At 32.5% G+C, this 18743-nt stretch overlaps 1 protein-coding gene and 1 pseudogene across 3 annotated transcripts; one reads left to right on the plus strand and one right to left on the minus strand.

The window, feature by feature from the left end:
- Nucleotides 1-2558: 2558 nt before the first annotated feature.
- LOC133291597 (probable mannitol dehydrogenase) lies at nt 2559-10378 on the plus strand. 3 transcript variants are annotated; one of them, XM_061489883.1, is made up of 6 exons: nt 2559-2570; nt 3317-3390; nt 3893-4006; nt 9223-9736; nt 9823-9980; nt 10177-10378. In XM_061489883.1, exons 1-6 carry the CDS (start codon nt 2559-2561, stop codon nt 10376-10378), a joined length of 1074 nt encoding a protein of 357 aa, XP_061345867.1. The 3 variants fall into 3 exon arrangements, with proteins under 3 accessions (XP_061345867.1, XP_061345865.1, XP_061345866.1); XM_061489881.1 differs by lacking the exon at nt 2559-2570 and having other exon boundaries at nt 3293-3390; XM_061489882.1 differs by lacking the exon at nt 2559-2570 and having other exon boundaries at nt 3293-3390; nt 9823-9957; nt 10154-10378.
- A 500-nt stretch (nt 10379-10878) lies between these two features.
- On the minus strand, nt 10879-17870 carry LOC133291591 (probable mannitol dehydrogenase; annotated as a pseudogene).
- Nucleotides 17871-18743: the final 873 nt, after the last annotated feature.

Consider the following 18743-nt stretch of genomic DNA (forward strand, 5'->3'; position numbering starts at 1 on the left):
TTGATTGACAGAAAATTAAATAGATAGGAGGAAGGGACCAAACATGCAAGAGAGGGAGGCTGTTTTGGTATTTGAGGCTGAGAAAATATAAAAATGGAGAAGACAATGGGAGAAGACAAATAGTAGGCCAAAGCCTCTAAAGGGGAGTAGGTAGTAGGCCAAAGTCGCTTGCTTAGGTAGCGACTTTGGTCCATGACAAATGAAAAATTTCCCAAATGGCCTCTATATTACTCAACGACTCTAGTCAAATAGCTGACACGTGTGACATACATACCAAAGTCGCTACATCGTGTAGCGACTTTGGTCTAATCAAGCTTCTTTTAAGTCACTGAGAATATGACATGTGTCTAATTCATAGTCGCAACATTACTCAGAGACTTCAGTGCCATGACAGAATATTTGGGATCCGTAGCATTCAGGCAATGGTGGATCTAAATTTTTTTATTTATGTCTACATGCTTAGTTGCAGGGGCTGCCCTGAATTTTTTTTAAAATGCATTAATTATGAGATAAACTGAATAAACAAAGTGGATATGAGTATAGCACGATAGTTAACATTTTTATTGTTCATCACATAAAAAAACTTGTGCAACTGCAGCTTGTTTCAAGGAGCATTGGATTTTCAGAAATAACAATATTACTATACAAATTCAACCTTAAAGTTAAGACACCCTCTTTAAAACACTGGTAAAAGAAAAGCAATTTACAAAATTTACAGGTAATGGATGATGAATCACTAACAACCAGAAGGGAATTCAAACGAAAAAACAAGCCGTGGTAATTTCAGTTTAGTAGGAGTTCAACTTATGCATGAAAGGCATGTGTTGAACAAGAAGCCAAAAGTGGAAACAAATCCATAACAATAAACTAAATAAACAAAGTGGATCTGAATAAATTGAAAGATAATAAGAAATTTTTTTTGTGTCTGTACTTGCAGACTTTGACAATCATGTAGGTCCACCTGTACATTTAGGTATATTTTATGATTAAAGATAGCCGTACGGTCAATGTTCCTACCTTTCCCTTCATCAATAGTGTATCCTTGTTTTCTTTTTCGGCAAGCATCAATAGTAGATACTGTAAAACAAAAAAATATCTAAGTCTTTTGTTATCTTACTAGTTAAAGAAAATCGTCCAGCCTACCCGTGATAGACTAAAAGGAAAAAAAGAAGCTAGAATTACATCTTTTGTAATCATTTTGAGGACTAATGATTTAGTAACCTAGACCAAATGCTGGTAAAAAAAAGTACGCCTCTTTTTGTTTGGTTGAACTCAAGTATTTTTTTTTTATATCAACTATAATTATTTTTTTGAGATGATTACATGGCCTTATGTATTCTGGTAAGTTTCAATTTTTTAAGTTGATTAGTTAGGACTTAGTCATATTTAAATCTAATTGTACCCATCTCCAAAAATATATTTGGTGGAAATCGAATATAAAATCTCTTCTTACCTATTCACGCAAAAAAATTGATATATTGTATTTTAAATGAAAAATTACGAATTTATGGCTGTTTTGAAAATAATTACATATTTATTACACAATATCACGTTCAATTTGGGCGTCACCAATTACGCCTCATTTAGGCATCACTAAAGAGGCAGTCACGCCTAATTTAGGTGTCACTCATCAGGTGTTGATACATGTTACATATTTTTCCAAAAAAAATTTAATAATTTAATCGTAAAACTTCTGAAGGCCATGACTTTTGACTCGGGTATCCGAATCAGATAACTTTTTTTTTGATTCCGCATAACTTTTCGATATCTACGCAATGACATTTCATTTGGCATATTTTATCTCTCACAAACACAATTTGAATTTACAACAATGAGACTTTATCTTAGAAGTCGTGGTCTGAAATTAATGATGACAATTTATACCGATATGAAAATAAGAATATTCTGACCTTCATTATTATTCTATTTATATTTAATGATTCATACAAATTATATTACTTATCAATTTTATTGATCTTTTTACTATTTTTATTATGTTCTCTTATTTATTTTTCAATAATTTAACACACTATTAGGATTTGGGAGTTTAATCAAATATAATTTTTTTTATAAATTATATTATCGTATTGTTTGGGGGCATGTTATTATTATACTACTCTTATTTTTACTTTATATTAAACTACATTGTCTCCCGCTGTTATAGAAATAAATAAGGAAAATGTTATAATTACTACCTTTTTTCTTATTACTTGTTACTACTAAATCTTAACCGATAATTTTCGTCAATCTAACGATTATAATTTATTGGGTCACACTTATTAATTAATTATTAATTATTAATTTATTGGGTCTCAATCTAACGATTATAAGATAAAGTCTCATTGTTGCAAATTCAAATTATGTTTGTGAGAGATAAAATATGTCAAATGAGGTGTCATTACGTAGATCTCGAAAAGTTATGTGGAATAAAAAAAAAATTACCTGATTCTGATACTCGAGTCAAAAGTTATGGCCTTCAGAAATTTTACAATTAAATTGTTAATTTTTTTTAAAGTCTCATTGTTGCAAATTCAAATTATGTTTGTGAGAGATAAAATATGTCAAATGAGGTGTCATTACGTAGATCTCAAAAAGTAATGTGAAATAACAAAAAAGTACCTGATTCTGATACCCGAGTCAAAAGTTATGGCCTTCAGAAATTTTACGATTAAATTGTTAATTTTTTTTTGGAAAAAAAAATGTGACACATGTCAACACCTGATGAGTGATGCCTAAATTAGGTGTGACTGCCTCTTTAGTGACGCCTGAATTAGACGTGATTGGTGACGCCCAAATTGGACGTGATATTGTCTAATAAATATGTAATTATTTTTAAAACAACCATAAATTCATAATTTTTTATTTAAAAAACAATTAATCAATTTTTTTGCCTGCCTATTCAACCTATCTTAGTAATTGAGCTACACCCGTTAGTAACTGAACTCAAGTATTGTTTTTGAATGTTAAAAAGTGGGATAGAATCTTAGTACTTCTTTAATGTAGTTTGGTTGGCAAACTTTGACTTGGACAATTGGGCTGGAACAATTAAGGTTAACTCCTACAAGCCAAGCTCGTGAAGGAGAATGCAACATCGTCACCAAAGACGTCAACATTCAAAAACGTCACCAAAGACGTCAATACAACCATCACTACAGCACTTTTAAATGTATAGTTCTATTGCTCCTTTTTTTTCTTATTCCTTAATCTCTCGTATCCTTTCTGTGGTACGTACCCTTATTAGAGACGTACTTCCTCTCTTCCTTAGTCCTTTTGGAATTCCATTCTAATTGAAATGGCATCACAACCTGAAATTGAGCATCCTAAGAAGGCCTACGGATGGGCTGCTAGGGATATTTCTGGTTTTCTCTCCCCTTTCAATTTCTCCAGAAGGTTCACTCATCTCTTCATTCAATACATTTTTTTACTAATTTTGCTATCTCTTTATTTCTCGTTCTATTATTTGTTGAAACAATATCATAAAACGATTTGTCTTATATTTTAAATTTTCGTTTTTCACTTATTCAATTTCCGTACACTGTAATATGGATGTATTGACATTTTGATGTTACAACAATATACTAATAGTAGCATGTTAACAACGTTCGCCACAACAAAAAAAATAATAAGAATAATAATAGGATTATCATTTCTGTTTTAGTGGCAGAAATTTTTTTTACCACTGAGACAGAAAAAAGAATGTACCCCATTATTATTTTTTCTCTTATTTCTTTATGCTTTCTTTCTTATTGTTTTATTTTATGTCTAAGTAGTGAATAATAATAAAAAAAATTCTGCTTCTAAAGCAAAAATGATAATTCCAATAATAATTTGCTAAAAAACGAAATTGCTTGCTATTTAATTTACCTTTGGTTCGTAAACTTTTTTTTTCCAGAGAAACGGGTGAAAAAGACGTGGCATTCAAAGTGTTGTACTGTGGGATATGCCACTCGGACCTCCACTCAGTAAAGAACGAATGGGGCTTTTCCACCTATCCACTAGTCCCTGGGTATGCTTTCTACTTGTTTACCTTTGCATGAATTTTTTTTTAAAAAATGTTTTTTATGCTTTGTTTATTTTAGAAGTTGTTTTTATAAAAGTTAATTTTTTTAAAAAATATTTGAATTTTAAAAAAAATATTCGACTTTTAACTTCTACTTTTTTTAGAAATTAAAATTTGTAGCTTTAAATTTTTTTTTGGTTTTTTTGTGGCCTTTACTTTTTGTAAAAGCAATTTTTCAAATGGACTTTATAGTGGAAGTGCTTTTTTTCCATTTTTTTTTTTGAAAAAAAAACAATTTTTGGTTAAAAAATAAGGCCCATCTAAAAGGGCTCTTAATACTTTTTTACGTTGTAGGACATAAATTTATATCGTTTACATATAAATATATGTGAGATCCAGATAAATCCATATTATAAATAAAAGAAGAAAAAAAATATTCTGTACACTTTTATGTTTGTAGTAACATAAACATTTAACCCTTATTTTAATTCTATCAATTGGGTCAATGTCTATGCAATTATAAACTTTTTTTGTGTGTGAAAAAAATGGTAAAAATTAAACACGCACTACAAAAAACACGCCGTTTAGCCACATTAAAAAACGTGACTAAATTTAACAATAAATGTGGCTAAACAAGACTACCACACTTTTGCCAAACGTGGCTAATCTTGGCGTGGCATTTATTTTGCCACATTTTTCTTCTAACTTTGCTACTGCTGTCATGAGTGTGGTAGCATTATTTTGGCCACGATTATATTGACATTAGCCACATTATAAATGTGGCTAATTTGTTGGGAGAAAATTAAAAAAAAATAATACGTCCTATTTCTTTTATAATATGTCTCTACCCAAATTCTAGCATTTTTTATTTTATTTTATTTTTTTTGCTGTTAATTAACCTTTGAAAAAAAGGAAATTTCTATCCAAATTCCTTAATAAGATCTATAAGTTGAAATATGATAAAAGGAAAGAACAGAGATCCAAACATTAGCATTTCCCAATCACATATCCTCTTGAAAAAAAAAAAAAAGCAGTAACCATATCCACTGAGAGCAAAGGATAGATTGTAAGGCTGCAAAATGAATTTTTTGCATGAGTAGCATCGACCCTAAAATTGTCTTCCCACCCATTCTAATGAAGTCCACAATTATTCATAATCACTTTATGCCAAAGAAAATTAGGTTCCAAAAGGAAGCACCACTACCATAGCCAATATATTTAGACAATAGATCCCCAAGTACAATCCAACTTCCTACAAAGACTTACAATACTCTGTTCCACAGAGACTATTTCAAAAACATTTGACATTTCACATAGACTGAAATTTATAAACAACAGTTTGATTTCCCTAATAATTGTTTACATAACAAACAACCTGAGCTCAATATCAGAGAGATTTTCTGATTCATCATGAGCTTTTGCGTTCATATCATCTTCTCTATGTGACTCATCATGGTCACCATCTTTTATAGCCTGGAGCTCATTAGCCCCTGAAAGCATTTTAAGCAATTAGGATTAAAAAATCATAAGCAGAGATATTATAGTAGCCAGAGAGAGAAATAAAAGCACCCACCAATAGTTTCTGGCTCAGAGGCATGTAATTTTTCTATTTGGCTCTCACATGCACCATTTGGCATTTGATGCTTCCACCAACTATCCAAAATAACAAACCAAAGATACATAAGATTGTAAGTTGAGTTAGCTGATGCCTCTTTGAAAATTGTATATGGGTATCATGTGGTTTGGAAATTGTATATGGGAGCCTTTATTTAACCATAAAGAAATTCCCTAGAGATGAAAATTCAAATCTTCATGTTCAGGCACTTTTTGAGTGATGTGCAATGAGCTATTATTAATATTAACACAACCTCATAGACAAGTTAAAATTTAGTGGTGTTTGCTACCTTGCGACTGTATGCTACAACAACTAAGAATTTTGATGCACTCCAATTTGTTTGGGAGCTTAACTCAGGCTTCTTACTGAAAGCATAGAGCAGAACACCATTATTATACTCATTTGTTACATCTACCTGCTTCACAAAAACTGAACTTGCCTTTATCAAACGGGATGAGCTTGGACCAAGCACCAGGCGAGAATCCTCGTAAAACCCATACATGAGACTGGCTGAAACTGAATATATAAGATGAAAAAAAAATGGCGTGATTAAGCAGGAGGAATCAAGTGAGAGAACAACTATAAGATGATGAAAAATTACATGCCATAAATATAATCTATTGTTTATGTTTTTCACTAAGAGCAGTTAAGTTACTGAGACCTCAAAGGGGGTTAAAGTAATTTACTCAAACAAATTAAAAAAGCAAAAAAAAATGAATGGAGTTAGCCTAGTAACATTAATGGTGATCGTATGACAACAATAACTAAAAAGAGATAAAAAGATTTAAACATTTTAATTGGAATAAAATGTACAAATAAATAAATAGATTTAAACAATAACTAAAAAGCAACAAAATAGAGTAAACTTCCACTAAAATAAGGTTCTGCTTTCTGCCTAGTACAAATAAGGTATGCCTCTAGAAGATGAATACAAGTGCAATAATCCAAGAACTGTATTCCTTCTAATCCAACAAAAAAAATAGTGTTATGTCTTAGACGAACTATTTAATAAGTACATACGTAAATTATCGGAAAATAGATGGATACTACACTTTCCATTAACCTGGGTAAAAATAGTTTACCAAAAAAAAAATGGGTAAAAATAATATAAAATAAACTTATAACTTTAAAATACCGAGGAATCTTAAAAATTTGGCTTCAAATCTGCTACCATTTGAGAAAGGTCCTTTCCCAAACCATGACCCTGTGCCAAGAGAATATTAATGAATTGATGCTCTTAAATGGAACAGAACAAAAAAAATGCATTAATTGGAAACATTCGTACGTGCATACCTTATAAGTGTCCATAGGCATAGCAGACACTTGGTCTAACCATACAACCCCTAATACTAGAGAATTAAATGATAGTTCAACACATTTAAGTGTGCACTATTAACCATTATTTAAAAATTTAAAAATCAAAAGGTGAAAAAATTTAACTTCTCTGATTTCCACCTTCTTCATTTCACTATATTGCGCATACCATTAATAAAGCAGGTATGTTTTATGGAGTTTCATGACAGAAGTAGTTTACCTTGGAAAGCTTTGTGCATCTGTATTGTAGACCTACATGTTTGCAATGCAATTATATTAGAAACATTAGAGGGCCAATTAGTAGCTAAAGAGGCTATGACACAACAAAGTTTAAAGTAATCACAAGCCTCTTCTTCCTGGACAAAAGAAAAAGGAAACAATGAAAAGCAAACTACAGAGAGATAGACAACCAATTACTGTGGTACTCAATTTTGGTTTCGTACATTCTTTGAATAAATAAATAAAATCAAACATAACATCAATGGAAGCAAACCTGTATATTTTGAGGGACACAAGCCATCCTTGTAATTAGGCCAGAGTCCAAGTGTCGAAATCTGCTGAAGGTTTTCCTGTATTCAGGTAGTAACAGCTATGCTTCGTGTCACAGTATGCTCCTGGCCACTGCATGATTCACAATTCAAAAAGGAAAAAAGTTAATATATATGAGAAAATATATATATATATATATATATATATATATATATATATATATATATATATAGATGTCAACAAAAGTATAACTTAAACGATGTTTAAGTTTTGCCAGACTACAAGGTAACGCCTAAGACATGTTTTCGAAGCCATTAAGAACAATGTCTTTTGATAACATAACTGAGTCAATGTATAATAAATTCAGGTCAATATATAACAATATTTTTTATTGATACAGAATTCTAGAGCATTGCAACGATGGAGTAGGAACACCATCTTTATACACCATTTTTTTTCTTATTTGATGAATCATCTTTATGCACACCTTAAGATCACCTCTGTAGTAGTTATCACTCTTAGACCTCGTTTATTATGGCTGGGAACAATATATTAAAAAATGGTTAATCTTTCTCTAGCTTCTCATCCAAATTTCCCTTGGGGCTTTCCAACAAATCACCTGAGTAAAACCCATCTGGTTGACGAATGCATATATTCAAATTTGTGGATAAAAAATGTTCCCAGCTTATTATTATTGTCTTACAATTAAATTTTTCAAACACTGAGGTCAAGCTTACAAACACTTTTTGATATTTCGATCTAGAGGGAAAACACAACTTTCTGCTAGCTAACTCAAATAATCAAAGACACAAAATTATATCCATATTTGACCCAGTGTGATGCTTCATCTTAATAGCTGTAACTAAAAATTGACAGTGAAAATATATAAATCATATCCAATTCAAAATGTATTTGTCATTTTTAAGATTTGCAATACATCTATGGTATGGACCAAATGTGTGCGGCCAGCAATCTTGTAATTGTAACCAATTGTAGTCAAATCTTACCTGGTTATCAGGAACTTTTTGGTGCCTACACCTTGCTCTTTCCATTGGTTCCCGTCCTAATTGAATCGGGATAGATTGGTTTAGCTACAAAGAAATCAAGCAAAAACCCTAGATTTCAGCCAACAAAATGCCAAAATAATTTAATTAAAAAAAAGAAATTAAGAGAGTGAAATGAACTCGGATAGAAAATAGGTTCTTCTTCTTCGCTCATGAAGCCAGCAATCTCCGGTGTCCTCGTCCTCGTGACATTCAATACTGGTGTTGGATATACGAAACACAGAGGGAGGGAGAGAGAGAAAAAAATGAGCGTACAAGCGAAAACAAGAAATGAGTGAATGCGAGATATAAGAAATAGATGGATGGGGCTTTATCATGAGATTTGTGAAAAGATGGATAGGGCCTTAGTTTGCCAAGTCTATATAACGTGCATAGCAAAGTTGAAATTTTTTTTAAACTGTGCCACATTCTTAAATGTGGCTAAACAAGTGAAGTTAAACGCCGTTTTTCTTGTAGTGACGTAACATAATACAAAGTATTCAAACTTGTAGCCACTAGACCAATTCCGTAGTTTTAACTACCTATACACACACTTCTGGTTTCTCAGTTTCCTGACTCATAATTATAAAATTCTCAACGTGGAACTGAATAAACCAGATATAAAAGGACGGTTTATCTATTAAAAAATTCCTCACTATCTCAGATATTAATAAAGGATGGTTTAACTATTGTTTATCAAATTTTAAAACGGAATGTCAAAGGATAACTTCAATTGATTCTAATTGGTGCACAAATTACAGCCATGAAATAGTTAGTATAGTGACAGAGGTGGGAAGCAAAGTTGAAAAGTTCAAAGTTGGGGACAAGGTTGGTGTTGGAGGGTTGGTTGATTCCTGCAGATCATGCCAAAACTGCGCTAACAATCTTGAGAATTACTGCCCACAATATACAGCAGCATTTGGTGCCAAATATATTGATGGTACCATCACATATGGAGGCTTCTCTGACTCTATGGTTGCAGACGAGCACTTTGTGGTTCGCATTCCTGATGGCTTTCCTCTTGATGCTGCTTCTCCTCTCCTTTGTGCTGGGATCTCAGTGTATAGCCCTCTTAGATATTTTGGACTCGACAAGCCTGGTCTTCATGTGGGTGTGGTTGGTCTTGGTGGACTAGGCCATATGGCTGTTAAGTTTGCCAAAGCTTTTGGAGCTAATGTGACAGTAATTAATACATCACCCAACAAAAAGGAGGAAGCAATAGAACATCTGGGAGCTGACTCGTTTCTGATAAGCAGTGACCAAGATCAGATGCAGGTACATACCATTTGGATTGTGAATACATTAATTCCTTTCAGAAATTGACAATGATGATTAATTAGCTAATTTTGCACATTTTGTAGGCTGCAGTGGGCACTTTGGATGGAATTATTGACACAGTTTCTGCAGTTCATCCTCTCCTACCTCTGATTGGTTTACTCAAGTCCCATGGAAAGCTTGTGATGGTTGGTGCACCAGAAAAGCCTCTGGAGCTGCCAGTCTTTCCTTTACTTCTGGGTAAGCATGTGAAAAATATTTCCATAGGTTGTGTATTATGTCTAAATAATAAGATGATGCTTACAACTTACAAGAGGCGTGTGAAACTTCAAGTCTCATAAGGGATGCATAAGTGCAAAATGCTGACACATGCACATGTGAAAACTTAAATTAAATCAACATTTTGATGCTAACAAGTACTTTACATCATTGGCTGGGAGAAAGACAGTAGCTGGCAGTGGCATTGGAGGGATGAAGGAGACGCAAGAGATGATTGATTTTGCTGCTAAACACAATGTGAAACCGGACATTGAGGTCATTCCAATTGATTATGTCAACACAGCAATGGAACGCCTCCTCAAAGCAGATGTGAAATATCGATTTGTGATTGACATTGGAAACACACTGAAAACAAGCTCTTAAATTTTGCACGATTCAATTTCAGATAATGAACTGTGTGAGCGGAAAAAATAATAAGAGAAAAATATGATAGCTTTCTGCCTACCTACCATTTGTCAGAGAGTTTCAGATCTCGATCGGTAATGCCATGTCTTGAATAAAAAACTTGTTTCGTACTAATCTGATGTTGAAAATATTCCTCTAATTGCCAACAAAATTTTATATTATGTGAAAAATGAGAAGGAATTCGAAGTGCAATTTTTTTGGGTAAATATTCCATGTACAATATAGCAGCTTGAGTTGCTTCATTTATTTTTATTTTTTTTGGGCAAGAAAAGAAAGTGTTTTCTTCTTGCAGCCCTTGAATTAAAAATTTCACGTAGTTAGACAATGAACATAAAAAAAAAAAAAAGTGAAGCTTTTGGTGTCTTTTGTAACTATTGCTTATGGGAGCTTCGAATAACAATAGTATACACGGTGAAAAAACATAGATATGTAATTTTCTTCTCAATAAATATGATTTTTCAATCGGAAATCATTGCTGGTAAAGAAAATCTCTTCTGCAAAATAATAATAATTATGTATTACATATAATACATAGTTATAATATTAAAATTATTTTTATCTCTTTGTCATTAGATATTGTCGACTGATGTGACAGAGAGAAAAAAATAATTTCATAATTATAACTATGTATTACGGGTAATACATAATTTTTTTTGTAGGAGATAATTCTCTTATGCAATATGAGAAAAATGAAATCTTTTTCAATTCTACAACTAAAAAAAAGAAGAGGGCTTAATATATAAAAAATGAAATTACTAAAGAATAAATTACAATTTTTCATCCTAACAAGCGTTTATAAATTGAACTTTCAGATTTAAAAAAATATAAATGTGTTGGGGTGGTAGTAGAAAAAAAAAGGTAATATGAATATTAGGATATTCATTTTACCATTTTTTTCTACTAGATATTCATATTACCATTTTTTCTACTACCACTCTAATCACCATTGGATTCACAAGTTATTTTTCTTTTTTCCTCTCTTTATTCAACTTTTCCTCTAATTCAATAGTGATTAGAGTGGTAGTGAGGTGGTAGTAGAAAAAAGTGTTATTTAGAAGACAGTGAGAGATATTAAATCACTAAGAGGTTTGAATTCATGTATAAAACATAAGAGATTAATGATCAGAATCATCAAACACGGTGCAATAAGAAAATTAGAACAGACTTACAATATGTCAGATAATGAGACAGAATGATCAAGTATGCAGTATGATGAAATAAATTTGAGCCCACATAATGTCTCCTTAAGACAATTTGCCCTCTTACAGATGCCAAAAGTTGATGGACAAGTATCTCCTTAAGACAATTCTGAGGAATAGTGGCACTACCAGTCAACAGCCCGAACAAACAGAACAAGATGCCAAGGGAAAGTATACCAAAGTACACCAAAAAGCAGAAGGAAGCATGCAAACCGGATGGAGAAAAAATATGGAGGAAAAATTTCTGAAGATGTCAGGGTCTATTTATAGATACTAACCGGTCACGATGAACCGCCGCCAGCGGCGAACAGGTACAATTGGTGACCGGTTCGCGAAAGATAAGAATATGTTCTCTTTTCATTTAACTTTTTCTCTAATCTAATGGTGATTAGAGCGCTAGTGGAGTGGCAATAAAAAAAAGTGATAATATAAATATCTTATCCTTTCAAAATATTTGTGGAGTCCAATAATAATAAGATTGCGAAATTATAATAGATGAAGAGACGAAATTTAATATGAATCGACAAAATATGCCTATGCCCGCTCAGATAACATAAAATGATAAAATCTACTGTGATAAATTTTAGAGTACAAGATATAACGTTGAACATCCTTTCAGCACTTTCATATATATGGCTCTCTAATTTGGACGCACAGTTTATTGTATTTGTCACATCAATGACAAAGCGGTACTTGACATCATTGTTTAGAAGTCTCTCAAAGGCAGTGTTCACATAGTCCATTAGAATGACCTCTACATCTGCCGTAATATTGTGCTTTGCTGCAAAATCCATCATCTCTTGCATCTCTTCCAACTCCCCTCCTGCAGCAACAATGACCAAAGTGCTACTGTTAGTAAACAAATTTATCAGACTGTCACGCTAACAGTAAATTTTGTCAAAATACCACGTGGCATATTTCGCTACACTGTGTAGCGAAATATGTGTGCAAATAATTCGCTACAAAGTGTAGCGAAATATGCCACGTCAGAATGCACAGAACCAAAAATGCCATGTGTCAAACAGGGAGAATTTTGCTACACAGTGTAGCAAAATTCACCCTGTTTGACACGTGACATTTTTTATTCTGACTTGTCATATTTCGCTGCACTGTGTAGTGAATTATTTGCACACATATTTCGCTACACAATATAGCGAAATATGCCACGTGGCATTTTGGCAAAATTTACTATTGGTATGACAGTCTGGTAAATTGTTTTGCCAACAATGACAAAATGATAACTGTTCCCCTCCTGCACTACCAGCTATCATCTTCCTCCCTATTATGTCAAAAAGAAAATTTTCAATGTTATTGATTTCCCAACTAGTCAATTAAATTAAGAAGGATTGAAGTGCATAACTATAAATATTAGTGGGAGACTTGCCCAAAAGCAAAGGCATAGTTAATATTTCAAGAAGCTAGGGTGATGCACCCACCAAAATCAATTTTCCACTTGTTTTCAATAAACCAATTAGTGATTGGATGGTGTGATGAGCTGAAACTGTGTCAATAATGCCATCCATTGTTCCCATCGCATCCTAATCACCAACTAGAGAAATTGACTAGTCAGCATTTATTGTTTTTATTTGATTATGTGGTAAAAAGAGAATGAAGTAGTTGGTTTGTTACCTGCAACTGTTGTTGGTTTTGACTAACCAAGAATGAATCAGCACCAAGCCTTTCCAATGCTTCCTTCTTCTTGCTGAGGGAAGTACTTATCACAGTGACATGCATATCAAAGGCCTTAGCAAATTTGACAGCCACATGACCAAGGCCTCCAAGACCTACCACACCCAAGTGTAGGGGTATGTAAAAAAACTGGTTCACTTACCCTGCCCTTGATCCGATCTTGACCCGACCCATAAATATCCATATTTTTTGAACTGGTTTAAATACTGACCCACTTTTATTTGGATCAGTTTTAGACCTGACTCGTTTTAATATTGACCCACTGACCCAAAACTTGACCCATACCCATTATGTGAAAAAAAAAATCACAATTACATTAGAAGAAAAGTTTTAACGTAAAACAATTACGTCACAAAAATTTTGGAAAATATTTTCATCAAAATTTTACCAAAAATTTTTGACGAAAAATATTTTCATCAAAATTTGTGACTAAAAACATATCGGTAAAAAAATTTAACGGAATATTTTTTTTGTAAAATTTCTTTACGGAATCTAAATTCCGTCAAAATATTTCACAAAAAAATATATTCATAAAAACTTTCGACGAAACACATTTTCATCGAAATTCTTTGACGGAAAAAATTTTCATCACAATTCGTTACAGATTTCAAATTTCGGCGAAAGTTTTCGACGGAAATATTTTCGTTAAACTTTTTGACAGAAAAAAATTTCGTCGAAATTTTTAGCGAATCACATTTCTATCAAAAAATTTCGACTAAATATTTTCATCATGTTTTTTGATAAAGAATATATCCATCAAAGTTTTCAACGGAACACATTTCTGTAAAAAAAATTCGTAAATTTTTTTGACAAAAATATTTCGATAAGAAATTTTGACAGAAAAAATATTTTGTTTAAATTCTTTAGAGAATCTAGATTTCGTAGAAAAGTTTCAAATGAAACATTTTTCTCAAAACAACTTCCATTGAAAATTTTGACGAAACACATTTTCATCAAAAATTTCGACGGCAAAAAATTTCATTAAAATTCTTTACAGATTTCAAATTTAGGCGGAAATATTTTCGTCATCAAAAAATTTTGACGGCAAAAAATTTCATCAAAATTCTTTATAGATTTCAAATTTTTGCGAAAGTTTTTGACAAAAATATTTTCGTCATCAAAAAATTTTGATGGCCAAAAATATCGACGACAAAAAATTTCATCAAAATTCTTTACAAATTTCAAATTTCGGTGAAAGTTTTCGACGAAAATATTTGCGTCATCAAAAAATTTTGACGGCAAAAAATCTCATCAAAATTCTTTACAGATTTCAAATTTTGGCGAAAGTTTTCGACGGAAATATTTTCTTCATCAAAAAATTTTGACGGCAAAAATATCGACGACAAAAAATTTAATCAAAATTCTTTACAGATTTCAAATTTTGGCGAAATTTTTCGACGGAAATATATTCGTCATCAAAAAATTTTGACGGCAAAAAATTTCATTAAAATTCTTTACAGATTTCAAATTTTGGCGAAAGTTTTCGACGGAAAAATTTTCGTTAAATTTTTTGACAAAAAAAAAATTTCGTCGAAATTTTTAGCGAAACACGTTTCCATCGAAAATTTTCAACTAAATATTTTCGTCAAATTTTTTGATAATAATTTCCATCACAAATTTTAACGAAACACATTTCTATAAAAAAATTCTGTAAATTTTTTTGACAAAAAATACATTTTGACGAAAAAAATATTCCGTCAAAATTCTTTAGAGAATCTAAATTTCGTCGAAAGTTTCAAATGAAACATTTCCCTCGAAATAATTTCCGTCAAAATTTTTGTCAGAACACATTCCCATCGAAATTTTGAACGAAAATTATTCCGTCAAATTTTTTGACAAAATTCTTTTTTCGTTTAAAACATTTGATGGAAGAAATCGTTTTCTTTAAAACTGTTGACGGAAACTAAATTTCAATAGAAAATTTTTTTTTGTAAAAATTTCGACGAAAAAATAATTTTGTGACGAATTTTTCGTCTTTTGCAAAGTAAAAATTTCGACAAAATTTTGTGAGAAAACCAAGTCAAAAATGGATCAGGTCAGATTTGACCCAGTTCAGAAACCAAGTCAGACCCACTTCAGAAACCAAATTAGGTCAGATCCAAACTGGTTCTGAACTAGTTCAACAAAATCCAATCCAAGTCAGACCTGACTTGGATCAAATTAAAGCGGGTCGGGTCAAAATACCTGACCTATAAAAACCAAGTTGGGTCGAGTCGGACAAAAACCTGACCCGACCTGACCCATGCAGAGCCGTACCCAAGTGTAATCCTGGCTGAGCAAGTCCAAAATATTTCATGGGGCTATATACTGTGATTCCAGCACACAACAACGGGCTGCACCATCCAGTGGCAGAGATTTTGGGATTAACACCGCAAAGTGCTGGTCAACCACTATCTTATCTGAGAATCCACCTTGGGTTATTGATCCATCGTGGTATCGTGCACCATAGGTTAAAATCATTTTTGGGCAATATACATTTAAGCCCTTGCTGCAATCAGAACATGAGCCACACGAACCCGCAACGCCACTCGCACCAGCAATATCTCCAACACTGAATTTTGTGACTCTGCCACCCACCTTTATCACTTTACCCACAATCTCATGCCTAAACGTGGTGTTCCCAAATCAATATGAAAGAAACTTATAAGTGACATTAGCATATAAAACTTATTGTTTCGGTACATTTTATATTCAGAAATCAATCTCCTATGGTTGAAATTTTGAAAAAAAATTGACAAAAAATTATTGCCAAAATAAATATTGTTAAAAAGTGGAAGAAATAAAATAATACCCAAGAACCATTGGATAAATGGACAATCCATACTCGTTCTTCACCATGTTGAGATGCGAGTGGCAAATCCCACAATAGAGTATCTCAAGGGTGATATCATTTTCACCATTTGCCCTGTTTTTTCAGGAATAGAAAATATCAGTGCTGCAGAGTTGGTTTTGCTTTGAAGCGCATGCAAAATACTAAGAAGATACCTTCTGGAAAAGTGGAATGGGGAGAGAATTCCTGAGGTGTCTTTAGCTGCTGATAAACCTTTAGTCTATCTTGTTTAATGGACTAAAATAATATGAATTATCTAGTTGAACAAGTCAAAAATTAGGGTTTTAAAATGATAATCATGAACATTATCTGATTGTTGGAACTAATTAATATATTTGTTATTTTTAAAGGGATTTGATAACAAATGATTCAAATATGAAGATTTAGATAAAGAGAGATCAAATCAGAAAAGAAGATGAATCAAGGTGAAAACAATAAGATTGAAGATCTTATCAAGTTGTTAGAAGTGGGAGCTTAAGCCTTCATTTAGAAGCTTAAGCTCCCTAAAAACGCAAATAGCTACTGCCTCTGGGCGCTTAAGCCCCCAACTCAGGGCTTAAGCGCGCCACAAGAAGAAAATGTTGTCGCGAGGAGCGCGCTTAAGCGCCCTCCAGAGCGCTTCAGCGCGCAACGCGAGTCAGAAATCACTGTCCTAGGGCGCTTAAGCGCGCTACAACAAGCTTAAGCGCCCAGACAAGTCCAACTTAGGCCCATTCAAGTTTTCTACTGCAATACGAACTCTTAACCTATTTAAACACCATTGGGGACCAGAAATACATAACTTTCACATTGCAAAACAACTCTTGGGTGCTTGGAGGCTGAAGGAACGCGGAGGAACATCAGATTCATGTTCGGGAGCGGCGGAGACGGATCAACGTCAAGTGTTCACTGGAGATATTGAAGATCCACCAATTATCTATAGAGTTTGGGGGAGCTTTTCTATTTTTTTTTTTTTGTTCTTGATTTTGCTATGTCCTGCTAGTTCTTTAAGTAGTTAGGGTTAGATGGATTTTAGTCGATTTATTATGTTTTGAACAATTCGTTGTGTTAATTTTCCTTTATATCATGAATGAAGTTATCTGTTTTTAATGCTTTATATAGGCTTGAATCTTATATAATGATCATCGATGAATGCATGACAATAGGAATGTTGGTGTGTGATCCATATCTGATAACTTCATCGTAAACGTTATGATTCTAGGGATAGACATAGGGTTTGCGTAATCTTTAAGATTCTTGAATTTAATGCTTGCATGCTTGGGGAATAACCGGGGAACTAGGGTTCTTCCAATATTGTAAAGGTTTTAGAGTAACAAGGGATTGAGCTCTAATAACATGCGAAAGAATTGATTAGATTGATACTAAGGACAATTAACATTAAGAAGGAATTCAAACGTAATAAGGAGATTAAATGAAATCGAACCCCTAGCTACGTTTTTATTTTATCAGCTTATTCAAATCCTTAATTTCTTGTTTTTTAATTCTTGCGAGTAATTAGCTTTAATATTTAATATTTTCATTTTGCAATTCAAATCCTGTTTCCGAATACAACTTCGATTGTCCAACTAAGTTTGCGATAGTGAATTAGTGCTTGAACCGTAATCCTCGTGGAAACGATCTCTTACTTAATCAGTATATTACTTGTACGATCGGTGCACTTGCCGTGAGTAGCAAAAGCTGCCCACCCATAGGAATCAACTTTTTCGTTTTCTTCTGCTAAGATGTTCGACATGTTGCACTTTTGTATAGAGAAGATGGATTGATGTAATTAATGAAGTGTTTATTGAGTACATATTTGTAATATATACTTGGCTCTGCATCATGGTACATTGTATTGAGTGACAAACACGAATAATACAGCAACATGTTGAACCATTTCAACATCTTACCAATCAACTGATGGTGAAGCTCCTGTTTTTATTCTCGTTCTTGAACAAGTATTGCACGACGTAACTAAGCACGAAGATGACTTCATCTAATACGAGGTTGTGGACCAAGTTCAAGTTCCTCATTCCAACCAAAATGGTAAAAGTCTTCGTTACTTGCCAAACAAGCTGTGGGTCAATTGAAAAGTAATAGTGACTCAGGTGTTTGAACTTTGATCTCCTGAATGGAAGTAAAATTAAATCTAGAGTAATGGAGGGTTATGCAAGTTATTTTCATAAAGATTTAAAAAAGCTATTATATATATATATATATATATATATATATATATATATATATATATAAATTCAGTTGCAACTTTTTTTTAAATATTATTTGTTACAAATTTAAAGATTAGTTTTGTAATATAATTAAAAACAATCTGAGTATTCATTTCTTTAATTGTTGTACTTAAAAAATATTTGAAAGAACCGACATTAAGTTTGTATATAGGACAGTCAAAACAATAGGTGCCGGACACGTTGCAAAATTGCACATATTATGCATTTTTTATATTTAATCTATTGTTTATGCATTTTATTGTTTCATTTATATTTTCAGATGTAATCGTAAATATTTTGTATTAACTTGCGTAAGTTTGAATGGCAGGTTTTTAAAAAGGAATTTATTTAAACTCTGATTAATCCACATATAATAGATTTTAATTGGATTATAATTTATA

The sequence above is a fragment of the Gastrolobium bilobum genome, unplaced genomic scaffold, assembly GCF_033153095.1.
Source record: "Gastrolobium bilobum isolate Gb01-03AN ecotype WA unplaced genomic scaffold, APGP_CSIRO_Gbil_v1 utg61010, whole genome shotgun sequence".
NCBI lineage: Eukaryota > Viridiplantae > Streptophyta > Magnoliopsida > Fabales > Fabaceae > Gastrolobium > Gastrolobium bilobum.

Excerpts from the sequence above, each read along its gene's own strand:
- LOC133291597 (XM_061489881.1), top strand. The coding sequence starts at position 3,293 with ATGGCATCACAACCTGAAATTGAGCATCCTAAGAAGGCCTACGGATGG. Across the intron at positions 4,007-9,222 it reads ACCTATCCACTAGTCCCTGG|CCATGAAATAGTTAGTATAG; the intron begins GTATGCTTTCTA and ends CACAAATTACAG. Across the intron at positions 9,981-10,176 it reads TTTCCTTTACTTCTGGGTAA|AAAGACAGTAGCTGGCAGTG; the intron begins GCATGTGAAAAA and ends ATTGGCTGGGAG.